At 38.4% G+C, this 27533-nt stretch overlaps 2 protein-coding genes, 1 long non-coding RNA gene and 1 pseudogene across 3 annotated transcripts in view; all 4 read right to left on the reverse strand.

The window, feature by feature from the left end:
* Positions 1-1533: 1533 nt before the first annotated feature.
* LOC145526096 (olfactory receptor 2AG1) lies at positions 1534-11137 on the reverse strand. The gene has a single exon (XM_081540914.1). The coding sequence runs from the start codon at positions 3024-3026 to the stop codon at positions 2082-2084; it is 945 nt and encodes a 314-aa protein (XP_081397040.1). The 5' UTR covers positions 3027-11137; the 3' UTR covers positions 1534-2081.
* Positions 11138-11727: 590 nt separating this feature from the next.
* OR2AG2 (olfactory receptor family 2 subfamily AG member 2) lies at positions 11728-12660 on the reverse strand. The gene has a single exon (XM_081546003.1). The coding sequence runs from the start codon at positions 12658-12660 to the stop codon at positions 11728-11730; it is 933 nt and encodes a 310-aa protein (XP_081402129.1).
* Positions 12661-21136: 8476 nt separating this feature from the next.
* On the reverse strand, positions 21137-22082 carry LOC145526100 (olfactory receptor 2D3-like; annotated as a pseudogene).
* Positions 22083-26355: 4273 nt separating this feature from the next.
* Positions 26356-27533, reverse strand: part of LOC145526101 (uncharacterized) — a 118132-nt gene continuing 116954 nt past the window's right edge. Inside the window, exon 7 of the long non-coding RNA XR_014068690.1 lies at positions 26356-27533. This is a non-coding gene — a long non-coding RNA (uncharacterized LOC145526101).

Consider the following 27533-nt stretch of genomic DNA (forward strand, 5'->3'; position numbering starts at 1 on the left):
AATCTATGACATTTTGTAAATGTTGTAACACTTCTCTAGCCAACATATCCTATTACATATGTAATAAACTGAAAATAAATGCTGCCACATATATAACTGCCAAATTGTCTGGGACTTTTGTCTATAAAGGGCTTCAGAAAAATCATTAGAATAAAACAAAATAAATATTATAAGTGAAAATACCCGTTACTTTTTGTTTATGTGCTTAATAAATTATCAAAGGGAGTTTACATAAGACAGCACTGGAAAGAGTACAATGAGGCAGCTGCTGCTGCTGCTGCTAAGTTGCTTCAGTCGTGTCAGACTCTGTGCAACCCCATAGACGGCAGCCTACCAGGCTCCCCCGTCCCTGGGATTCTCCAGGCAAGAACACTGGAGAAGCTTGCCATTTCCTTCTCCAATACATGAAAGACTCTCACAAAATGCCAGCCAGCATGCAAAAGGTCTCTAACTTTCTCATAAACAGTTGGCTCTTTAAAATAAGAATTTCAAATAGCTTCTTTGCTTATATTCCATTATTTACACTTCAAGAATTTGACCTCACATAAAATATACCCTTATGTAAGAAAATTTGAAGGGACAAAGTTAAATGTAAGGAAATCCCTAAATATGTTAAAGAGGATTCATATGATGCAATTATGTAGTCATTTGAAATGAAGTTTTATCAAGACTATTTACTAGGTATTCACATAACAGGAGAAGGTGAGGGTGGGATGTTCTGGGAGAATAGCATTGAAACATGTATATTATCATATGTGAAACAGAACACCATTCCAGGTTTGATGCGTGAGACAAATGCTCAGGGCTAGGGCAATGGGATGACCCAGAGGGATGGGATGGGGAGGGAGATGGGAGGGGGGTCCAGGAAGGGGAACACATGTAAACCCATGGCTGATTCATGTCAATGTATGGCAAAAACTACTACAATATTGTAAAGTAATTAGCCCCCAACTAAAATAAATAAATTTATTTAAAAAAAAAAAACTATTTGTGAGGCACAGGTCTAAGTGCATCATCATCTTATTCAAGTCACCCTAAAACGAGATCATCATGAGTCTTATTATTATCATGCTTTTCAGAGGAACAAAGTGAGAAATGAATGGTTTAATTTGTGTTCAAAGATAAACAGATGATACATGGTGAGCAGAGATTGAACTCAGCACTCTGGCCACCTACCTCCCTAAGCCCCCCAGCCCTACACTATAATGTCCTCTCTTCAAAGGAAGACACTTCACCAAATTACAAGCAATAAAAAAGCAAAACTTTAGCCAAAATGTACATAGCTATTCAGTAAACTGCACCTAGATAAGCAAAAAATGAACAGAAAACCTTATAGGAGATTTTTGCTTCTTTCTCAATTTCTGAATTTTTTGTTTTTTATAATGAACTTGGACTAGTTCCATAGATTATTAGCTTTTATATTATCATTGATCTTAATACACTGAGTAATTTAAGACAGCTTTTGAAAAGAAAATAATTCTGAGTTTTAAAAAAGCACTACCTCCCAAAATAATTTCAATTAGGTGGGCCAGGAAAGTTTGAAGTTTTTGTTATAAATCTTTCCACACAGGTAAATCAAATGATACAAATAAAGCATATCTAAATTAGCAGAAAGTGAATTATATATGGTAGCTTTCCTTTCTTGTGGATACGGACATAGACATATACTTACCACACAATTGTTTTGATGTTTCAAAACAGGTCTACATGTATGTAAATCACATTTTTAAAAACTCAAGCAAAATACACAACACATGACTTTCACTGCTATTATATTTCCAACAGTATAAAAATGGCCCATTAGCCTTTCCCACTCTCTCAACATAAGTATTCGTACAAATGTAGTCGCAAATCGATTATTCTTTCCAACTAACTGTTTGAACAACCATCTACCTAATAAACAAGAAGCCCAATATGTCTTATGAGGATATTTCTCTCTACAACTGTCTAAGAATCCGGTCAAATGAGAGCAGCTCTCCTCTGATTTAAGAGGCTACTAGAGTTTGATCAGACTTATAGAAGCTACCATGATCACAGCCACATGATACTTAGTCCCCTACCATGTCTACTTGGCAACTCTGTCAGGAGTGTGTCCACAGCATATATTTTCCCAGGATTCTCCTTAAGGCCCCCATGACCTCTTTATTCCTCAGACTGTAGATGAGGGGGTTCAGGGCTGGGGTGACAATTGTGTAGAAGACAGAGATGATGTTGTCTTGCTTGGGGCTGTGGAGGGAACTGGGCAGAACATACATGAATGTGGCAGCTCCATAGAACATCCCAACCACAGTCAAGTGGGAAGAGCAGGTGACAAGGGCTTTCTGCCTCCCTTCATTTGAGGGCATGTGGAGCACAGTAAGTATGATTACTGTGTAGGAGGCAAGGATAGCAACAAGAGGAGGAATCAAGAAGGTCACACCCATCACATATACCATGAGTTCATATCTGGAAGTATCTGCACAGGCCAACTTCAACAGAGGTGGAATCTCACAGAGCAGGTGGCTGATCTCACGGGCTTTGCAAAAGGGATAGTGCATGGTGTACATAGTATATACAATGGCACTAAAGGATGCCAAAATCCAGGATGTGGCCACCATAAGCCAGCAGACCCTTGGCCTCATAAGGACCATGTAATTTAGAGGATGACAAATGGCCACATACCTGTCATAGGCCATGAAGGCCAGTAGGAGGTCCTCTGCACCACCCACTGTCAGTGCCAGGAACATCTGAAGGGCACAGCCCCCAAAGGAGATGGTGTTTTCACTGAGCAGAAAATCCATGAAGGCCTTGGGAGTGACAACAGATGTGAAGAGGAGGTCCATGAGAGAGAGCTGCCCAAGCAGAAGGTACATGGGCACGTGGAGTCGGGCATCCATTGTGATGGCCAGGAGCAGAAGGCCATTGCTGGTGAGGGCCAGCATGTACAGGACTGTGATTGCAGCGCAGAGCAGCTCAGGAGACCCACTGTCATTCAGAATCCCCATCAATATGAAGCCACTTCCCAGGGTGAAGTTCCAGTGCTCCATTCTGTGTTGTTTCTTTAGTTGCTTAGAACCAAGTAGATTCTAGGTGAATTTTTGTTTAGATGGTTGCATATTTTGTAACATCAGAAGCCCTATAGAATGACCAATATGAGTCCAATATGGTGATTCCTTTCCCACTGGTAGCTAATTTTATTTCTTGATCTCTATTTCTGAATCTTTTAAGTATCTTGAAAAGAACCATCTGAATGGAGAACAAGCATCACATTAACAGCTAAATATTCAAAGATCACTAGATAAGAATATTATTCAGGACATCAAACCTGAACATGTATCTCTCCAGAAATTCAAATCATCTTTCTCATTACAATATATCAATACTCAGGTATCCATGCTCTTGATAATTCTTATACTTATGCTTTAGGTATAATGTTTGACTGATGATTTAAGTACCCAGTCACTGCTCTGTGTACCTATTTTGAAATGAAATTCTAAAATAAGAGCATCAATGTGATATCAATAATATACCTCATTATTTTTTTTCCATATACCGTATGTCCACATTGATTTGCAGCCCTCAAAGCTATAGACACAACCTTATTAGAAGAGCTAAAGTGTGCCTTAGTTCACTGGACCAGCCCTACACTCTCCATGTGCCAAAGAAGGAAGAGAATTTAGATCATTTAAGACTATGGAATAGTGTGCTTGAGGTAATGTCACTTTCAGAACTTAACCTTTAAAATCAAGGTAAACACAGCTGTTTCTTTTATAACATATTATAATAAATGTGACCCTGGGATTACTCAGAAATATGAAAAACATAAGGAATTGATAAGGAAGCTCAGATTGTTTGGGGGAGAATTAGGGAAAGCTGTAGGAGAAAAAAAGAGCATGTGCTGTATTTGTAATCAAGCTCATTAATCTTAGCTTCCCTCTCTTTCACCATGTTAGGCCCCCAAACTACAGAGCCAGGGTATCCACACTGCATTGAGGAGCCACAGGAGGAGGAAAAAGAGCTCCTGTTCCGGAAGTTGCTATGGGAGTCTGGGACCTATTCCTGGAGAGAAGCTTTCTAAAACAGACACATGAGGTTGACAGAAATCAGTCTTACACATCATGGAAACTGGGCAGATAAATCCATCTTTGAACATATTTTAAAAAATCTGTAAGTGAAGCATATTTCTAAAACTCACTTTCCTCTATTGTGTCATGTATTTTGACATTTCACTAGTTTCCATTGACTTCTACAAGGTCCACAGAATTTTAATAGTAAAGAGGTACTAAAGCATGTCACAGAACTATCATCTGATCTTAAATGGTCCTTCAGAGGCATATATTATAACATAGCTGCAAAAATTTTTATCAGATGCCAGCAAAGCCTGTGAGGTCTAAAGACAGATCCTGATGCTACCACCAGGAAGCAGATACCCTGGTCTGGGATGTAGCATAGAATCTTCCATCAGGCCTCACTGATTCCTCCTCATATTTAGAAAACAAAGAATAGAAGAGTTTGTGATGAGGTACAGAGCCCAAGCACCAGAGAATCTGGAAGACAGAGTAGCTGAAGTTCTTGGGATCTGCACTGGGCTCCATTTCCCAGGTCAAAATTCCTCAAGACTGCACCCTTCCCTGAAAGTGAGACAATACTCTTACCTCAGGTGGTTAAATGCCAGCTTCCTGACCACATGGACAACCCTGGGGATTGTTTGAGGGTTAAGGAAAATGCAGTAGAAAACAAGAAGGAAGATGGGACTTTTTCAGCTGTATCCAATAGGTTTGATTTTGCTAAGCTGTGTTAAAAGTCTGAGGGGTCTGACCAATGTCAGTTAGGACTCCTTCTGTTCTCAGTTTCTCTACAGGTCTGCTCTGGAAATGCAATACTTGCTGACAGAGCCAACTGAATCCTTCTGACTTGGAGAGCTTCTATGGAACAAGAGTATAGCTTTCCTGTTTTTACACCTGTGGAAATTTAAAAGAAACTGCTTCTGTCACAAAGCTCCTCAAGTAAAAGGTTCATCTATCTATTGTGCATTAGTCAGACAGAGTTCGTGGGTACTAATGCTCAGACTTTTATTTACTCTTGCTGGGGTCTGGGAGAAAAAATGAAAGCAGTGGGAATCTGGAGGAAGTAGATATTAGAAGGGCTGCTCAAAGGAGACCCTGCAATGACTGACCTCACTGTCCCTGGGGCCAACACCGAGCCAGGGCCTGTCCTGAGGGAAGCCGCTCGGTTTCCTCATCCCACGATCCCACTCCCTCTGTTATACCCCTGTGTTTAGAGGGACTTAGCCTAACCTCTCAGCTGAAATGGCCTTCCCTGGAAAGGCTGGTCCAGGAAACAGGATGGTAATGAATCCCTTTGGGCCTGTTTCCTGGCCCTGTTTCCTTGTACTCTTCTCTCACTTAATGAGCTTGGAGGCCCTGGGTTTCTATGTCACCTAAGGAAGGCAGTGATGGCCCATTTCCAAATTACTGACTGAAATGAACAGAAAGCAAAGACCCTTTCGTGGTCAATCAGTCCTCTGCCCCAGATTTAAGGTGGGTTTTGAGGCATCTGTGGGACGTTGCTTCCCACCTCCATCCCCCTGGCCTCACTTATCATCTTCTTAGCCGGGACTATTTAATTCAACATGACTGTGCTCTGTGGAGTCTGTAATTACCAAGTCTTCCCTCCATGACCTTTGGCAATCTGTTTTGTCCTGTACATGCGTATGTGTGTTTGGTGTTATATTGTGTGTCACAAGTGACATTTGAAGAGAAAGTGTGAAACTTCATAAACATTGAGCAGGGACAATAAAAAAAGTTATCCAGACAGTACTGAATATGGAGAATATCAGTGTTAACGAAAATCTTTTAAATTCTCTCAAAGAAACAAGACAGATTCCCCACTGATAAAGACAGAAGATAGTGGAGTTTTCACTGAAGTTATAGGACAAGAGGGAAATACCTTCAAAAGTGCTGAGGGAACATAACTGTCCCCACTGAGAGTTTTATGCATAGATAAAGCATCAGCAGAGAGTGACAAAAAATTACAAAAAAACTATAAGGCTTTACCATCAAAGATGCCCGAATATAATAATTTCATCAAGAAGGGAGGTGATGCCAAGGATGTATATATATTACAGGGAACAATGATGAACACAGTAATTGGCTCAACAAATGATCTGGCAAGTTTAATTGCCAGAATAATACAATTGTATTTCAAAACTATAACACTAAACTCTTGACAAAAAACAACATGGCAGGGGACTTTTTCTATTGGTACTTAAAATAAGGTTGTAGAAGCAGGATATTAAAAACTTCATATCCTTTCATTTATGATTATCTTTTCCTATATTTTTTTTCAGTTTTACTAAGGTACAGTTTTCATATAGTTAAATTCACCTTTTGTAGTATATAGTGCTGCAAGTTTTCATAAATGTATATTTGTTGTTCAGTCACTAAGTTGTGTCTGACTCTTTTGCAACCCCATGGACTGCAGCTTGCCAGGTTTTTCTGTCCAGGGGACTTCCCAAGCAAGAATACTGGAGTGGGTGGCCATTTCCTTCTCCAGGGGCTTTTCCTGGTCCAAGGATCAACCCACATCTGCACTGGCAGATTCTTTGCCACTGAGCTACCAAGGAAACCCATATATAGTATACAGCCACCACCAAAATCAGGATATAGAAGTTGTATCAATCTCCCAAATTCTCTGGTGTCCTTTGGTAATTATATCCTGCCCTCCACCAGTTCCCTGCCAACTCTCTAATCTGTTTACCATTGCTACTATTTTTCTTTTTTGCCTTTTCAGCATGTCATATGAATGGTATCAGACACTTTGAGTATAGCTCCTTTCACTTAGCATAATATATTTGAGATTCATCCAAATTCTGCTGATTATTAGAAGCCTGTTCACACTTATTGCTGAGTAGTGTCCATTTGTATGAATGTATCATAGCTTGCTTATCTATTCATCAAAGACATTTGTGTGTTCTTTCTGATTTTTGTTGTTTGTGTAAAAAGCCATTACAAACATTCAGGTGCAGATTTTCAAGTGAACATAAACTGTTACTCACTTGGGTAAATATCTTTCAGTGAACTTGCTCAGTTTTTTGATTAAGTGTATTTTTAAGGAATTATCTTCCATAGTGACTGAACCATTTTCATTTCCAGTTTTATTTTCATTTTGCATTCTATTAAATTGCAAAATATAGGCTCTTAAAGTTGTTATTCAAAATGAGGGAATTATTGCCCCAACCCTTAAACCTCACATCTTTCCAATAAGCATTTTAGAAAATAAAAAAGGAGTTGTGGGAAATAAGCAGAATTTTTTATGCCTGTAAGAAGGAGTGCAATTCCAGAGAGAAAATCACATAGGAACACACATACTGAGTATAAGACTAAAAACATTAATGACAATGGAATTCTGTATAGTTAGCAGTGTTGGAAGTACCTACAAATTGTTCAAAATTTTTCTAATGTAGATTATAAATATTTGTTGTATCTTCTATGGAATTTAGTTTTTAATCTCTAAAGTCTGTTTATGGTCATTGGTTATCATGGGTAATTAAAGTTCACATTTACAATCTTATAAAATATACAAACTATATTTTCTTTGTCGGATGATGAATCACAAACCTGTCTTTGTTGACAAGCACAACTGCAGTGCTCTGGGTATTGAGTGGAAGGGAACCTGATTACAGTGGCATGTGTCCTGAATAGTAGGAAAGGACCTGAAGCTATACATACAGTTAGGTCCTAAACCCACAGTTTCTGGTAAGATGATTTGCTCTGAGAAATGGAGTAGTAACTGGAGGGGAGAGTATGACTTCAAAGAAGAGTTCTTTAAGATGGTGGTTACTGGACCATGTGTGTAAACTGTAGCAAATATTTCTGTAAAGAGATGCTGCAGAGCAGAAGCAGATAATTCCAATACCTATTTCTTTGAGTAGTAAGAGAACTTCATTCAAGAGCACTTAGAGTAGTGTTTGGTCTCTCACGGGCACTTTTTAAATTTTAACAATGAAAAATAACTCAGCCTTTAAAAAAGAGTGAAATTCTGCCATTTGTAGCAACATGGATTGTCCTGGAGAATATGATGGGCTCTTCCAAAGATAAAAACACTATGTGCAGCTATGCTAGCCAAGCTGGTAGTGGAAGATGACGAAGTTCTGTATAACTACTCCCCTTTTCCCTGCAATGTATGATGCAAGTCATAAGCAGAGAGTCAAGGTGTGAAATGGTATTTTTAGGGAATAACAAACAAATTATATTGGGTGAGGCAATGGGGTACTACATTCCTGGGAGTTAAGACTGAATACTGCAAAAAGATAGCATTTCCAAATCAATGTATGAGTTAAATACAATCGCAACAATATACCTGTGGGGTTTTTTGGACAGTTAGCAGATGATTCAAAAATTCATCAGGAAGAATAAACCGATGACAAAACCTAAGAAAATTTTAGTGACGAAGAATGGAAACAGAGACTCTTTATTGACCAATGGAACTAGAGAACAGAAGTAGAAACATCCTCTACTGCTAGACTTACAAGACAGCATATAGTCAAGCAATTATACATACAGTAATAGTAATAATAAACACATACTATGGAAAGGTGATTAAGAATACTAATAAGAAAATCAGCTATTTAGAAACACAATTAACTTAAAGCTCACCATTCATCATATACCTAAATAAACTGCAGATTAAAAAGTCAAATGTCACTTATGAAATTATTAAGCAAATCTAAAAGAAATTTGAAAATATTTTCTGAACAAAGAATGGGAAATGTAAGGAACTACAAACAGCTACAAATAAAAACCTCATTAGATGAAGCAAAATAAGTAATATAAATGAAAACATCTGTTACATTTTCATTGATATGTTTAATAAATAAGCAAAGCAAGTTCAAATGATAAGACAGCTCCATAAAGTGTACAATAAACAGGCACTTCCAGCTCAACATTATGACAGAATGGAAAGGGTTTCTAAATTACTTGTTAGCAATCTGGCTCTTTATAACAAGAATTTAAAAGTAGTTTCTTTGCTTACACCCCACTATTTCCACTTCTACAATTTGACCTAGCATAAAATATACCCTCATGTAGGAAAATTTGGAGAGACAAAATTAAGTGTAAGGAAATCCCTAAATACATTACAGCAGGTTCATATGATGACATTATGTAGTCATTTGAAATGAAGTTTTATTAAGAATATTTACTAGTTATTCACGTAATAGTTAGCATGGTTTACGGAGAAGGCAACGGCAACCCACTCCAGTACTCCTGCCTGGAAAATCCCAGGGACGGAGGAGCCTGGTAGGCTGCAGTCCATGGGGTCACGAAGAGTCGGACATGACTGAGCGACTTCACTTTCACTTTTCACTTTCATGCACTGGAGAAGGAAATGGCAACCCACTCCAGTGTTCTGGCCTGGAAAATCCCAGGGATGGCAGAGCCTGGTGGGCTGCCGTCTATGGGGTTGCACAGAGTCGGACATGACAGAAGCAACTTAGCAGCAGGAGCAGCATGGTTTAAGCACTTTGCCAAGCTCTGGTCTAAGTGCCTTATCATCTTATTCAAGACTCCCTAAAACATCGTGAAATCATCATGAGTTCTATTAATATCACTGCTTTTCAAATGAGCAAACTGAGAAACAAACAGTTTAATTTAGTGTTCAAAGATGCACAGATGATAAAAGGACTCAACACTCTCTCCCTCCCAGCTACTGTCTCTCTTTACCCCTACACTATAATGTTCCTTCTTCACAGGAAGAAGTTCACCAAATTTTAAACAACAACAAAGAAATAACAGAACTTTAACCAAAATGTACATAACTATTCAGTAAAATACATATATGAAAAAGCAAAAAATAGAAAACTTAATAAGTGATTTTGTCTTCTTTATCAAGTTTCAAGTTTTCTGTTTTTATGATGAACATGGATTAGTTCCATAGATTATTATATTTGTAATATCATTTATCGTAATAGATTAAGCAATCTAAGACGGTTTTATAAAGAAAGAAAGATTTTCTGAGTTTTAACAAAGCATTACTTCAAAAATAATCTCAACTATGTGAGCCAAGGTGTTTCTGGAGCTTCTCAACTGAACAGATTTTAGTTCCCAGTTTTCGTTATATCTTCCCACACTGATATATTGGATGATAAAAATAAAGCATATCTAAACTAATATATATGCTTCCCTGGTAGCTGAGATGGTAAAGAATTTGCCTGCCAATGTAGCAGACCTGGGTTCAATCCCTGAGTCGGGAAGGTCTGCTGAAGAAGGGAATGGCAACCCAATCCAGTATTCTTGCTTGGAGAATTCCATGGATAGAGAAATCTGGAGGGCTACAGTCCATGGGATCGCGAAGAGTCAGACATGATTGAGCGACTAAATTTCACTCTAAGCTAATAGAAAGTGAATTATATTTGGTAGTCTTCCTTTCCTGTGGACATAGACATATACATACACTTACCATGCAATTATTTTGATGTTTCAAAACAGGTCTGTATGTATGTAAATTATATATTTTTTTAAAAAATCAAGCAAATACACATCACATGACTCTCATTGCTATTGTGTCTCCAGTCCTCACTTGAAATCTGAGAATTTCCACATTCTATTTTATTCATTTCTATAATTTTAATTTCAGGCAATATAAAAATGTCCCATTTAGCTTTTTTTAATCTCAACATAAGGGCTTCCCTGGTGGCTCTGACGTATAGAATCTGCCTGCAATGTGGAGACTCGGGTTCGATCCCTGGGTCAGGAAGATCCCCAGGAGAAGGGAATGGCAACCCACTCCACTATTCTTGCTTGGTGAATCCTATGGATGGAGGAGCCTGGCTGGCTACAGTTCATGCGATTGCAAAGAGTCGGACATGATAGAGTGACTAACAATTTCACTTTAACGCTTTCAACATAAGTATTTGTACAAATACAGTCACAAATTGATTGTTCTTTCCAACTAATTGCTTGAACAACCATCTACCTAACAAGACAAGAAGCCCAAGATATCTTCTGAAGATATTTCTCTTTACAACTAAGAATCCAGTTCAAATGAAAGCAGTCCTCCTCTGATTTTAAGAGGCTGTTGGAGTTTGCTCAGCCTGTTATTAGCTATATCATTATCACTGCTATATGATATTGAAATTGAAACTTAGTCTATCACGTCTGCAGCCATGAAATTAAAAGACGCTTGCTCTTTGGAAGAAAAGCTAAGACAAACCTAGACAGCATTTAAAAAGCAGAGACATTACTTTGCCAACAAAGATCTGTCTAGTCAATCTATGGATTTTCCAGTAGTCATGTATGGATGCGAGAGTTGAACCATTAAGAAGGCTGAGCACTGAAGAATTGATGCTTTTGAACTGTGGTGTTGGAGAAGACTCTTGAGAGTCCCTTGGGCTGAAAGGAGATTCAACCAGTTCACCCTAAAGGAAATCAGTCCTGAATATTCATTGGAAGGACTTATCCTGAAGTTGAACCTCCAGTTCTTTGGCCACCTGACGCGAAGAGCCAACTCATTAGAAAAGACCCTGATGCTGGGAAAGATTGAAGGCAGGAGGAGAAGGGGATGACAGAGGACAAGATGGTTGGATGGCATCACTGACTCAAACGACATGAGTTTGAGCAAGCTCCAGGAGAAATGGTGAAGGACAGGGAAGCCTGGAGTGCTGCAGTCCATGGGGTCACAAAAAGTCAGACACCAGTGAGTGACTGAACAACTACCACATCTACTTAGTAACTGTGTCAGGAGGTGTGTCTATAGTATGTATTTTCCCAGAACCCTCCTCAAAGCCCCCATAACTTCTTTATTCCTCAGGCTGTAGATGAGGGGGTTCAGGGCTGGGGTGACAATCATGTAGAAGACAGAGATGATGTTGTCTTGCTTGGGGCTGTGGAGGGAACTGGGCAGAACATACATGAATGTGGCAGCTCCATAGAACATCCCAACCACAGTCAAGTGGGAAGAGCAGGTGACCAGGGCTTTCTGCCTCCCTTCATTTGAGGGCATGTGGAGCACAGTAAGTAGGATTAGTGTGTAGGAGGAAACAATGGCAGAAAGGGGGAGCAAGAGGAAAGTCACACCTGTCACATATACCATGAGTTCATATCTGGAAGTATCTGCACAGGCCAACTTCAACAGAGGTGGGATCTCACAGAGCAGGTGGCTGATCTCCTGGGACATGCAGAAAGGGAAGTGCATGGTGTACAAGGTATGTCCTAGAGCACTCAGGGAAGCCAGGACCCAGGATGTGGACACCATGAGCCAGCAGACCCTCGGCCTCATGAGCACCATGTAGTTCAGAGGATGACAAATGGCCACATACCTGTCATAGGCCATGAAGGCCAGTAGGAGGTCCTCTGCACCACCCACTGTCAGTGCCAGGAACATCTGAAGGGCACAGCCCCCAAAGGAGATGGTGTTTTCACTGAGCAGAAAATCCATGAAGGCCTTAGGAGTGACAACAGATGTGAAGAGGAGGTCCATGAGAGAGAGCTGCCCAAGCAGGAGGTACATGGGCACGTGGAGTCGGGCATCCATTGTGATGGCCAGGAGCAGAAGGCCATTGCTGGTGAGCGCTAGCATGTACAAGACTGTGATTGTAGCGCAGATCAGCTCCGGAGACAAACTGTCATTCAGAATCCCGATCAATATGAAGCCACTTCCCAGGGTGAAGTTCCAGTGCTCCATTCTGCATTGTTTCTTTAGTTATGTAGAACCAGATGGTCTTGACGAAAGCCTTTCTAAGGGAGATTACCCTAGCTGTGTACTGTCTCACATCACTATGGAATTACCAATAAGAATTCCGTGAGATGATATATTTTCCTCTTGGTAGCTAGGTTTGCCTTCTGTCTTCTGAATTTATGAATCTTTTCATTAAATTATTATAAAGTATCATATAAATTAGAAATAAGCATGTTGGTCATAGTCTGTCATCTTTAAATAAGATAACCAAGAGAATGAACCCAAGCAAATATCTTTGTAAATAGATAAAATTATAGCTATCTTCCCAACAAAAAAATACACTGCACATTGGCTTTTAATTCAGTTGCTTTTCTGCTTTAAATTTCCGTGGGATTCCAATTCTGTTTTTTCTGCTCCCCTAGACATGACATCTGGCTTCATTTTCCAGTCTCATTGTTCTTAACAGTTTTCTCAACAGGGAACCTCTTGGCTCTTGGATCACTTGGTCTCTTGTGTTCTTGAACTGCCCTCACATCCTTGATGAGGATACTGCTACTTTACAGAAAGGAAGAGGAATTCTGTGCATGACTGAATCATTGGGATAGTATAGATTTTGGAGGTACATATTCAGGAACAGTACAAAAGATGTTTGCCTATTTTCAGGTAATGATAAGATGTTTGCTCAGGAGGAATGAGGATAGAAACGAAGGTGATGCATGAGATTTGAAAATACATGGCAAGGTATTTGTGTTTAGGGTACATGACAGAAGGGGTGAGTTACAAAAGAGGGGGGTTTATAGAAAAGGTCCAAAGCCATCCCATCACTTGAAAGTCAAAGTAAGATCTTGAACAAAAAAAAGAAATCCTCTATCTCATAGTATTAGCTGTATGAGGAAAGATGCTGGTTCTGCTGAGCCCTGAATCTATGTGAAAGTACTGGTGGAAAGGTTTGAGCAGGAGACCAAGTGGTGTGTGGAACAGTGCTACTTAGTTTCCTCTACATGAATGCAGACCTTTCATAGTTGGATGGAGGACTCAGGAGGCACTCTGGAAAAGAAGAGAATAATCCACCAAATGTTTCATCTTTCCTTTGTATCATCTGCTCTGACCCCTCTGTCTTCAGTTTATGTTACCAACGTTGTCAACTTGGGGTTGGGACCTTTCAGTAGTTGGATGATAAAATCCTAAAATTGGAAGGCTTTTCCAATTGATCTAGTTCCTTTCATTCACTCCATAAATATTTACTAAGCACTTACAATATACCAGGCACTATATTTGATGCTAGGGAAATTGCATGGATGTGAAAAGCCCATTAGATAAACACCTACACACATCTACTGGCAATGAAATACGAAGGAAAGTATAACATACTACAAGTCTATCTAAGTGAGGTATCAGGGAAGGAAACTTTATATAATCACTTATATGTCACTTATACGAGCTACAGGCTGCAGATGAATATAAGGCAGCTAAGGAGAAAGGGGTCAGAGTGCACTAACAGAGAGAGGAAGTAGCACTATAAAGGTCAGAACACTGAAGCGGTGCAGGAGCAAGTCTCCTCCTTGCACTTATGCTGCAGTGAAGTCTAGGCAAGAAGTCAACCAGAAAATCATCTTGTAAAATTGTTTCATCATTCTCTGGGGTCTGAGATCTTTCTCTGGCCTCACAAAACCAGGTCTATATGTGGAAACTAAGAAATACTGACTAGAAGAACTTCTTTGCCCATTGGCAGCGACAAAAACACAAATTCAAAGACAATTCTTAGTACTGTTCCTAGTATATATATGACTTGAAATACTTTCCTTGAATTAAAAAGATGAATGGACATATTAATAAAGGGAAGAAAATAATTAACTGGTTATACTTATCCAGATTTATGCTCCAGGAATTTGGACAGGACTTAAAAGAAAAAGCAGGACTTAAGTAAAGTGGTGATACTTAGGACTCAAGATCTTTGCTATCTGCCTTCCTCCCCTTGATTCAGAGCCCTGCTCTCCCTCCTTCCATTCTCTAGTTTGTCTCCACTATGGTCATCTGAAGATAAATGCCAGAAAACATATAGTGTGCCTACACAGGATGAGCCCCCTTTCTGGAAAACTGCTGGTGATGGGTGAACACCTCAGACCAAGGGAAGAGAATAGAAACCGAGATTAACAGAGGGCCATTGTTGTACTTTATAGGAAATGGTCAGACAAAGCCAATGAAGAAGATGGAGTCAAAAATTTGGAATCACATCTTTATGTTATTACTCTGTGTCACTGTTAGCATAATTTAAAATATTCATTGACTTCAATTAGCTTTTTCTGTAGCACTGGACTTTAGTATCAAGCAGGCATATATGGAACAGGCACTTCAACTGATTTTAGATCATCCTCTTTTGAGATCCCAGTCTTTTATGGGTACACATCAGACCATGTGAGGCCAAGATAATCTAGGTCTAGAGATAATACTGAGACTTTTACCAGGATGCCAGCATCAGGAAGTAGAGGAACCCAGGTCTTGCCAGTGGAACAAATCAATTGTGGGTATATGTAAGGGTACCTAAAGTGTAGAAGGGAATGGATGAGTTATAACGGCTGAGGGACTGAGAATCTAAGGAGCAGAGCAGTGAGGTCTTGACCGTGTATCTCAAGACTTCCAGATTCCACTCAATTTTCTTGAAACAAAGAAAGAGCCCTTACCTCAGATGGGGAAGGGTTCAGCTGCCTGAGTACACCTACTGCCCTGTGATTCATTTGAGGGATGAAGATGTTCAAGAAGAGGAAGAACAAGGTGATGGTTCTTCTGGCAGGGGAGGATGTAGGCATGTGTACAGCTGTGACTGAAATCAGAGGTCAAAGACACCTCTAGTCACATTGCCGGTCCTCTCTGGAGGTGGAAATGGATGCCAATGAGCAGATGAGAACCTAGGGCAGGATCCTGGGGAAGCAAGGAGCTAAATCTCCACACACTTCTCTTGTCCATTCTCCTTGCGAGAAAGCCTTCAGAGCCTTGGCATCATTCTAACTGAATTCTTGAGTCCAGGTACTCAGACTTTGAGGTATTCCTATCTTACTGGGAGCCACGAAAAAAGATGAGAAGAAATTTGACTAACAAGGCATAAAAGGAGCTGCCCAATGGAGATTCTACACCAGCCTCACTGTCCCTGGGGCGACAGTGAGCTGGGGCCCTGTCCTGCGGGAGGCATCATGGTCTCATCCCCTCAGCTGACATGACCTCCCCTGAAAATGCTACTCCAGAAAACAAAATTTTAATGAATCTCCCAGGCATGTCTCCTGGCCTCCAACTCCAGCAAAATTTACCCACTAAATGAGCTCTGAGGCCTGAGGTCTATGCTGCCCTCACATGGGTTTACCGAGGCCATTTCCAAAGTCCTACTAAATAGACAGTGTCAGTGAATTACCTAAGAAGCAAGGGCCCCTGGTTAGCTCTCTTTCCAAATTACAAAGTGTATCTTGTGGGTTCTGTAAATGCTGCCACTCCCTGTCTCCCAACTTGTGCCTCAAGCCTGGGCCATTATCAGCAAGAGAGAAATGAACTTTGCAGTGCTTCTGTTCATATCAGGCCTTTCTTCCTTGAGCTTTAATCAGCATCAAAGCACTGATTTATTGGACCTTGCTATACTTGTATGTGTTTTATTTCTCCCTTTTTCTTTCATTAATTCATGAGCATACATGTGTGCATGTTCCTGCTCTCAGTTCAAGCGGACTCAGCTGCTTCTAAGATAATGATTGATACAGCACCTGCCTCTATCCATCACTGCTTCAGTTCAGGCCATTCCCTCACCCAATTTTTTGCCAGGTCCTCCTCATTCTTTAGTCTCTCTTTAATCACTTATTTTTCCAAAAAATTCTGAAACTGCTGCTGAAGTTATATCTTTTTTCTTTCAATTTTAAGCAAATGAAAAATACATTTTTTATGTTCTGATTATAAAAAGAATATGCTCAAGAAAATTATTGCAGAAGTACAACAAAAGAAATAAAATACACGATTTTTTATTTTTCTCATAAAAAGAATGTACCCAAAAGAAGGTTGTACACATGGGAAATGTAAGAGCACATTATTCACAATTAAAAAAACAAAACAAAACTGGAAACAAGCTTTATGTCCATCAACAGTGGAATAGATAAGTATTCACACAAAAGAATATCATGCAGCAATCAAAACAAAGGAACCAGAAGGACACACAACAAAAGAAGTAATTCAGCAATTTAATATTAAGTGAAAAAAAGAGCCCTAAAGATTATGTATAATAGTACTTCATTTATAAGGTTAAAAACTCAGATAAAATTGTTTTTTTAATTGGCGGGTAATTGTTTTACAATGTTGTGTTGGTTTCTACTGTACAACAATGGGAATTAGTCATAATTATACATATATGAGCCTCCCTCCCTGGTCTCATCCCAGCCCTCTAGGTCATCACCAGCACCAGGCTGGGCTCCCTGTGTTATCTATTTCACACATGATAGTGTATATATGTCAATACTACTTTCTTAATTAGTCCCACCCTTTCCTTCCCCCACTGTGTCCACAAGTCTGTTCTGTACGTCTGTGTCCCTGTTTCTGTGCTGCGAATAGGGATTTTTTAAATAAAAAGTATGGAACACTTTTATAAGGAATAGGAATAACTTTTATAAGGTTAGAAACTCAGATAAAATCTTTTTAGAGGAATACTTGTGGATTCAGTAAAACTGTATAAAATAGAGCAAAAGAGAATGACGGACATAGGATCTGGAATAGCTAGTTACTACACTGAAGAAAATCAGAAAGAAGGATAATGTATTGAATTATTGAAATATATAATTCAATATTAATACTTATTTAATTTTCTGAATTATACTATTATTAATTATTTGGGACGTAGTCATATTATATTAGAACTGGAAAGGAATTGAAATATCATATAATTTAATCCCATATTGATTGTATAAGTGGATTTATAAGAGGATTCTTGTTGCCAACAGGAAATGACTAGATCATGGATAAAAAATGAATAACAAAACCACTGCCTGCAGGCACATATCCAGTATCTCTTCTTCTTTGATGAGCAGTCTTTCAGTTCTAATTCTTTTTGACTATCCTTTTGCATTTGTTACTATTGAGTACTTCTCATTCCTTAAATCTTTTTCCATCTTATATTTATGACACACCACTATAACCAGATTCCCTTTACAGATCTTGGATTTTATTAATTTTTTCATTCCATCTTTCAAGTTGGTTTTTATCAGGATGTTTCCAAATAAATAATTTCAGAGATAGAAGTCCCATAAGCACAATAGCAAGCAATAATGGAGATAGAGAGTGACTGGAAAGTGTGTTGTCTTAGACTGTATGTTTGGTGAAGGCCCCTAGTGAGCTGACAGTTTTGTTGAGAATGAACTGTCAATGTTGAGTACAAGTTAAGTACACGAAGACTGATTAGCAGAACATTTCAGATGCAGGGAATATCCAGTGCTAATGATTGGAGGTTGAATGCATTTTTCATTTTTGAGGAAGAAAAAGACATTGTGGCTAGAATATAATGAATGTAGACCTCCCAGACATTTTATTTTACTTTATTTTTTTCATGAAATTAAGTCTCTTAGTTTATTAATGTTGAATATTACAAGTTAATTACCTTCTAATGAAGTAAATTTGGGTTAAATGAAGTGCTCTATTGTTCAGTATTTTACCACCAAGTGTTAAAGGTGATGAGCTTCAATATTGTAAAGTAATTAGCCCCCAACTAAAATAAATAAATTAGATTAAAATAACACACACACACACACACACACACAAATAAGTTGTGCCATAACATTTCTCAATAGTCTGTGGTCAAAATAGGAGAGATAAAGTTATACAGACTTCACAGTTATCACATGTATCATGTTATACATATACATAAAGTATATGTATATGTTTTTAAAAAGTATTAAAGAGTTTTTCAGAGTAATTACTATGCGTCAAGCACTTTACATATACTATCCATTTATTTCTGATGACAGCCTTATAAACTAGGCATTATTATTACCTTCAATTCACAGATGAGGAATTCAGACATAAATAATGTTGCTGCTTTGATAGGCAGAAGAGTAAATATATATGTTTAAAAACACCAAAAATTACAGTGTTACATGAAATCATTTGAACAAACAAGAATGATTGAATCCCCACATATGGAATTAGAATTAATATAAACATGTATAATAAAAGCATATTCAGTTATTAAATATGTGCATGTATATATACTTGTATTACATACCTTTGCATTAATTCAGATGTAAGCATGCATGTATGTATATGCGAATGCTCATGCATGTGTAGAGAGATCTTCAGTTTTAAATGTTTAGTAAGTTCTCATACTGGTCTTATATTATGACCAACCTAGACAGCATATTAAAAAGCAGAGACATTACTTTGCCAACAAAGGTCCATCTAGTCAAAGCTTTGGTTTTTCCAGTAGTCATGTATGGATGTGAGAGTTGGACTATAAAGAAAGCTGAGTGCCGAAGAACTGATGCTTTTGAACTGTAGTGTTGGAGAAGACTCTTGAGAGTCCCTTGGACTGCAAGGAGATCCAACCAGTCCATCCTAGAGGAAATCAGTCCTGAATATTCATTGGAAGGACTGATGCTGAAGCTGAAACTCCAATACTTTGGTCCCCTGATGTGAAGAACTGACTTATTGGAAAAGACCTTGATGCTGGGAAAGATTGAAGGCAGGAGGGGAAGAGGACGACAGAGGATGATGAGATGGTTGGATGGCATCACCAACTCAATGGACATGAGTTTGAGTATGCTCTGGGAATTGGTGATGGACAGGGAAGCCTGGCGTACTGCAGTCCATGGGGACGCAAAGAGTCAGACACGACTGAGCAACTGATCTGAACTGAACTGAAGTCCTCATATTAATATCAAGTGCCGTCTCACTAGGTAATCAATGAGAACACTATGCAGATGTAACAACAAAAGAAAATAGCATAGATCTGAAGCTACCCATATCATTTACTTTTCTAATTTATCATAATCTTGTCATCCGTTGATCTTCAGACAAACAATTTAGCATTGAAAATGGCTGTTTTTTTAATCCTTGAGTGTCTGTATTGTTTATAAAGAGATCTCAATCCTTCTGTGTATAGTAGCTCAGTGAAGTCTCTGTTGGATATTACACTGATTTTTAAAGCCAGACATTTTAATAAAAAATCTCAGTGTGAGTTAATTAATAAAATTACAGAGATTAAAGCATTAGTTACATAATATGATCAAGAAGATTTCTTTAGACATTGAAATTAAAAAATTAAAAAAAAATTTTTTAATTGTGATCCTGTGTTCATGCAGCTTCTCTTGTGGCTCAGCTGGTAAAGAATCTGCCTGCAATGCAGGAGACCCAGGTTTGATCCCTGGGTTAGGAAGATCCCTTGGAGAAGGCAATGGCTACCCACTACAGTATTCTGGCCTGGAGAATTCCATGGACTGTATAGTCCATGACTGAGTGACTTTCACTTAAAGCTATGCAAATTGCCAAGTTTAATTTTCCATTTAGTCATTGTCTTTCTCCTAAAAGAAAGGCATGACCATGCAATTTTCCATAGTGGCTGCACCAATTTACATTCCCATCAACAGTGTAGGAGGATTCCTTTTTCTCCACAACCCCTCCAGCATTTGTTATTTGTAGACTTTTTAATGATGGCCATTTTGACCAGTGTGAGGTGACTTCTCATAGTTTTGATTTGCGTTTCTCAAATAACTAGCAATGTTGGGTATCTTTTCAGGTGCCAATTGGCCAACTGTCTGGTGGCACTAGTGGTAAAGAATCCACCTGCCAGTGCAGGAGATTCAGGAGACACAGGTTCAATCCCTGGGTCAAGAAGATCCCCTGGAGTAGGAAATGGCAACCCACTCCAGTATTCTCACTTGGAAAATTCCATGAACAGAGGAGCCTGGTGGGCTACAGTCCATAGGGCTGTGCTCAGTTGGACACGACTGAACACGCACACACGCAGTGACAGTGACTGTCTTCTTTGGAGAAATGTCTGTTTAGGTCTTCTGCTCAGTTTTTGATTGGGTTGTTTTTTTTTGTTATTGAGTTGGTTGAGCTATTTGTGTGTTTTGGAAATTAAGCTCTTGGTTCCATCATTTGCAAATATTTTTCCAAGTCCATAGGTTTTCATTTTGTTCATGGTTTCCTCTGCTGTGCAAAAGTTTGTAAAATATTCCTTCTTTATTTAGCTTTTGAAAGAGTTACCTCTTAAAAGAGTTATATTTGTGTTATCTTGTGAATTTCAAGTTTTTTTTAAGAAGGGCAGTAAGTTACTCATATTTTCAGGTTCTGGGCACAGTGTTTTCATAGGGTAGGCATTCAGTGAATATTTGTAGAGAAGAAAATCAGCTGAGGTAAACAAGGCAAGGAAAGAAAAGAATGAAGCTAGTAGAGCTATTGTTGTGTATCACAGTGTTCAAAGTACTTTTTTAAAATGTCAAAAATCATTGCCTCTGAATGTTGACTATCTTCCAGCCAGTTTGCTCAGAGCTCCCTTCACATCCTTGTTCCTCAGGCTGTAAATTATGGGGTTCAACATGGAAGTCATAACTGAATAGAACAAAGAAATGACCTTATCCCTTTCCTTCATTGTCTTGGAATTGGGTCTCATGTAGGCAAATATTCCAGAGCCATAGTAGAGAACCACAACAGTGAGATGGGAGCTGCAGGTAGAGAACACCTTGAGCCTCCCCTCCCCTGACTGCATCCGAATCACAGTGCAGATAATATGCCAATAAGAGACCAGGATGAGGGAGACAGGAGCCAGGAGCCAGGAGAACAATCACACCCATTGAAAAGAGGGCCATTTCAGCATTGTAGGTATCTGCAGAAGCCAGCTTCAGGAGTGCAGGAGGTTCACAAAAATAATGATTTATGTTCTGTCCCTGGTAGGGGAGACAGAGTGTAAATGCACTGTCCACTGAACATACAAATGCCCCACTGATCCAGGATACTATGGCCAACTGGACACAAACCCTCTGGGTCATGAGAGTAGAATAGTGTAGGGGCCTGCAGACTGCCACATAACGGTCATAGGACATCATTGCCAGAAGAGCACCCTCTGTACACCCTGCTAGGAGGAAGACAACTATCTGTAGTGAGCACCCAGCAAAGGAAATGGTTTTCTTTTTTACAAGGAAGTGGACCAACATCTGGGGAACGATGCTTGTAGAGAAACAAAGATCAACAAAGGACAAGTTTTTGAGGAAAAAGTACATGGGAGTGTGAAGTCGAGGGTCAGTTTGGATAAGAATTATTATGAGCAGGTTTCCAAAAATAGAGAGAAGGTAAATGATCAGGAAAACACAGAACAGCAAGATTTGGATCTTTGGATCCTGTGAAAGTCCCAGTAAGGTAAATTCAAGCACAAAAGTTTGGTTTCCTTCTCCCATTGATGTTTATCCCTGTTTACCTGTCATCAGAAGGAGAGTAGATGCATTCTGAATGTTTGATTTCACAAGCTTTATAAACAAGTGCCATGTTAACAAGTGTACCTTGGGGACTGTTTGCATCCAGCTGCTTCCTACAATGTGCCAGTTAGCATTAGAATGCATATTGTCATTTCCACCAATTCATATAGCTTTTTAAGCCCACTTTTCCTTGCTTGATCCACCTGGTAGTCTGAGTATCAGTCTATACAGTTTCCTGACAACTCCTGACAACAAGGTAATTTACATATTGCTAAATTACTGTGAAAATATGTTACAGGTATTGTCTTTGTTTTGATTTCATTTTTTCACTTCAAGAAATATTTTGTACTTGCAAGACTCAGCAGTCTAAGAATGACGTGAACTTGTTTAGTCAATAAAAACCACTCACTTTTTATATTTCAAAATTAAAAAATAGGGGTCAATGTCAAATTTGTCCATAATACTCCTTAAACATGGCTTGGGAGTTCAAACAGATGAATCATTGTTATTAATTCTTGCATTTTTCCATTGTGTTTTTATAAAGAGGCTTAAGTAGCAATCCAAACAGGACAAGGAAGAAAAGAGGAAGTTACGACCATGGACTATAATCCTGACCCTTGTACAAATATTTCACATGATAAAGAGGAATTTCTGAACTGAATATTACACAGCCCTGTCACACAATTTCAGCTCACCTCAGACCTCAGGTTTAGCCATGGTGGACAGTTCTGACTCCCCTGGCACCACAGACAATTTACCTCAGGGACCCTTTGCCTGTCTTTCAGCATTCTGCCCACAGTGTTGGAAGCATGGGCAAGTTAATGTCCCAGAGGCAACCTTTAACCAATGGGCAACCGGAATTGATGAATAAATGCATCAGACATTTCTGGGAGGCAGCCTGTATGCTTCTTAGAAGTTGAGCTCTATATAGTTAATCCCCCATTGTTTATTTATTGTTTATTACTCCTACTGTTTTTATTATTTCCTCTAAAGAGCTTTTTTAGAGTTTTTTTCCTAATCATCATCCCTCATGAAACCATCTCTGGGATCAGTTTTCAAATAAACTCTCTGTACCCAAGCTCTTTTCTCAGGCTCTGCTTTCAAGGACCTAAACTAAGAGAGAAAGTACAGAACCTGATATGGAAGCCTAATGAAGGCAATACGGATAGGCTGCCTTCTGCAGCCGGGGAGTCCCAGCTGTGTCTGCCGACAGTAAATAACACTTCTTGGGTGCTAGCAGGGCCAACTCTCATCAAGGTCAGTTTGAGTCTGGTGCCACTGGTGACCATACAGTTACCATAAATTTACCTTTAACATTCAGATTACTGGATTAGACTTGCAATTTAGAAGATTTTGTGAGAGATATAGGAGCCTAACTATTCTGTCAAGGATCTTGTATGCTGGGTACTAGAGCATGTTTTCGAGTTGTGGTGCTACAGAAGACTCTTGAGAGTCCCTTGGACTGCAAGATCAAACCAGTCAATCCTAAAGGAAATCAACCCTAAATATTCATTGGAAGGACTGATGCTGAAGCTGAAGTTCCAATACTTTGGCCACCAGATGCAAAGAGCTGATTCATTGGAAAAGACCCTGATGCTGGGAAAGGTTGAGAGCAAGAGGAGAAGGTGGCAACAGAGGATGAGATGGCCGGATGGCATCACTGACTCAATGGATATGAGTTTGAGCAAACTCCAGGAGACAGTGAAGGACAAGGAAGCCTGGCATGCTGCAGTCCATGGGATCACAAACAGTAGGACATGACTTAGTGACTGAACAACAACAGAGCATGCTACTACTAACACTACTAATAATAATGGAAAAAAAAACAATGGTAACTTATAGATTTAAATTACTGAAAATCCATTTTGGGGCTGGCTTCAGGTGAGGTTCTACCCAAACCCTCAACATGTTTCCTTATAGTCTTCCACGTAGTCCTCATCCTAACTATGAGGGATGCACGACTTCTTGCTCTCATCTAATCATAAAAATAAAGTTTCTTTGCAACACCTTTCTCATCAAAGGTACTAAGATAAAGTCTGATGTGGAATAGAGTCAGATCCCCTGCAAAAATATGTATCCCCAAAAGAAATCAGGAAATTTTGAGCAAAGAAAAAAGGATATTAAAAAATAACCAACAAATATCCAATTCACCTATATATTTTCCATTTTATTTTATAATACATGCCAGACTCTAATGCAAAAAATCTGATAAATAGAACACAAACAGTGACAAAAAATAATGGAAGAGAAAGTACAAAGAATTCTTTTTTGGTCTTGGAATGAGAAAAAAAAATAATTATGATACCAAAACCATTAGCCATGAAGAAATAGGCATCTGATCACAATTGTTGCTGTATTTATTCAACAGGTAATTATCAAGTGTCACTTTCTAAAATCAAATTCCCCAGAAATCAACATTACTTTTAAAGAATTGTTAACAAAGGCAAGAAGCTTCTTTTTTGTCTTTTGGAAGTGACAGTACCATTTGAATTTCTTTTCTTATATTTGATTTTGGTTTTGCCTTCATTTATTACAGCCAAATATGTTAAAATATCCTTTATATTAAAATGCACACAGACACAGATACACAAATAGCCTTTCTTTGGTTCTACTGTCCTTTCTAGCCATTGCCTAATTTTTCTCTTCATTTTGCTGCCAGACTTTCCAATCATTCTCTTTCATTGCCAAATATACTCATGACTGAAAGTTCCCATCTATTTTTCCTTTTTAATTATTTTCAATATAATTCCTGTTCCTGTGATTCTACTGAAAAACTACTATTCCAAACGCTCCCATAATTTGATATTCAACCCTTTTGGGTGCATTCTTCATTTCTCTGTTTTTGTCACTGTTTGGCACTCTTCCTCCTTGAAACTCTTTTCCATTGGGTCCTGTTAAATCTATATATAATTTCCTGAATCTGAAGTCTGTATTAATTTGATTTTGTCTCATACATATTTCAGCTGTTAGGTTAAGTTGGAGAAAAACCACAACAAATGCCGAAGTTGCTTATTACAGCCAATGACTCTACAAATCTTGGTCTCTTTTCTTTACTTTTTCCTTGTGTCGTTCCAATACTCCCATCATAGCTAGGGAAACATTATTCCTCTCAAGTTCTCTGCCCTAACCCAACTAAGGTCAACCTCACCACTCAGGATTTTCTCTCTGACTGTATACCAGAGAAATTAAAATGTCAACATGTATAGGTTCAACTGCTCACCTCTTCACATCCTTACATCTATGTAATAATCCACCCTTTCCTCTCAGCAGAAGAGTTTTCTTAGCTATAATAAGGGGATCCCTTGTGCTTATAACGTCAAATATTTCTTCTCTGGCTATTTTTCCAACATAAACTCTTTTTTTTTCCTTTTACTTTCCCCATCTTTTGTGCTACTGGTTTCTCCTTCTAACAAAGGAATTTTATCTCCTTACTCTCCTCTCTAAGCTTCTTGAGATAATATTTTTAATCTCTCTAATAAATCTATTTTGCACAATTCAAAGAGACCTTTCAATACTCAAGTATATTAATTGTGCTTTTGATTATCTTGCGTGATCACTCAGTCATATGTCCAACTACGGATACTCTTGAAGCCATATTCTCCCTTGCCTTCTCTTAGACCTTTTTTCTCCCAATGACACCTCCTTTTCTTTTCCTTATCATACTTTTCTTTTGCCCATCATTTAGTATCAGCATTTTCCTCTTTTCTTCACTTTCTGAGCCTATACACTCTCTGCAAGATCTCACTTACTCTTCTGACTTCAGCTATCATTTAACTGTTGATGGCTTCTAAATCTCTATAAGCAACTTAGTCATCTTCTTTCAAAGTTCTGATTCACATATCAAACTTCCTACTGAGCCTCACTGACAATTTCCTTTTATATATAATAGAAATAATAATAGCAATAGTAATGACTATAATTATGATGTTACAGTGATGGAATAAGTCTTGTGGACAGACAACTTGATTTGGATCTGAGCTCTATAGATCATATTGAGCAAGTTATTTACGCCACATAAGCTTTAGTTTCTGCATCTATAAGATAAGGATATTAGTATCTATTACAGGAATTAAATTAAATTATTTACAAATATACAGTTATTGTTTGGTGTACATTATGGTTTAATTATCTAGAATAATAGTAAATATTCATGACAATGCACATATATGGACCAATTACTTCACATGCATTTTCTTGTTTAACTTTTAATTTAAGATAGCCAAACTTGAAACTATGATTTTTTTTTCATAAATACTACTTTCTTTCCCTTATATTGGCACAACTACTAAGACAGATATTCAGATTGAAAATTGGAGTCATTTTCTCTTCCTTTTTTTCCTTTCCATCAATTGGACAATTTAAATAGTCACTGATTTTATCTCAGGAGATCTCAAATCTCTCTCCTCCTCTCAATTGCTAATATCACCAACCTATTTTCTGACCTCATAATTTCTACTTATGACTTCTCTGCCTCCTTTATTGCTCTTTCAAATAATAGAGTTATCTTCAGAAAATGCTAACTGTATCATTTTCAACTCCCCACTAAACCAATTCAATAATTCTTCATTGTTTCTAGACTTAAAATCCAATATATAATCAGGTTCTAGAGCATCTCTGCCTGCTTGGGAGATGTCTGCAAGGTCCTCTCTCCTTGCTCACTAACTCTTACCCTTGACGTCCATACCTGAAGGTACATGAACCTGTGCCTTTGCCTGCACCCTTTCCTCTATGGAACTTCACTTCTTGCTTGATCAAGAAGATAAACTCCTCGTTATTCTCCATTATCCTTCCCTAATGGCTTCACCCAAGCTTCCATGCACTCTGTTAAGCTGAGTTGCTATTTTCCATTTTTCTGCTTCTCTAGGTTTTCTCCCGACAACTCTTAATACATCTTTTCTATCACATAATATATACTTGCTTTCAAGTCACTCTGGTTTTTTCTATTTTGAAGAGAAATACCATCAGCTATTTTATCCTCATTGCTTGACACAGATAAGTTTTTCAATAAATATCTGTTGGACAAATCAATAAACCAATATGTGCATGTTTATCCCAAGTGCATATTATCACATATACAAATTTACATATATTTACACTCATATACCTAAACATGAATACGCACACAACTAGGAACAACAAAATGAATTAATATCTATTAGCATTGGTACCCACAGAAATGACCAGCATGAAAAAAAAGATGTGCTCACCTGGGCTTGGGAGTAGATGAAGTTGCAAAAACAATAGATTTTTCTTCCTTCCTTGAGTTCAAGAAGAAGCAAATATTATAAATTGGACAAACTCTTTACCTTCCATATGAGTTGTGACAGAGATGCTAGAGCAAGGTTTTGGGTCTTGTGGTAGCGAAAGTCCTCAAGTAGCTGTTGTATTCATCTCCAGATCCAACAACTTTCAAAATTAAAATAAAAAAACAGGTTTCCTGTAACCTTATAC

This window comes from Giraffa tippelskirchi, chromosome 11 (assembly GCF_054371585.1).
Source record: "Giraffa tippelskirchi isolate mGirTip1 chromosome 11, T2T-mGirTip1v1.2.pri, whole genome shotgun sequence".
Classification (NCBI taxonomy): Eukaryota; Metazoa; Chordata; class Mammalia; order Artiodactyla; family Giraffidae; genus Giraffa; species Giraffa tippelskirchi.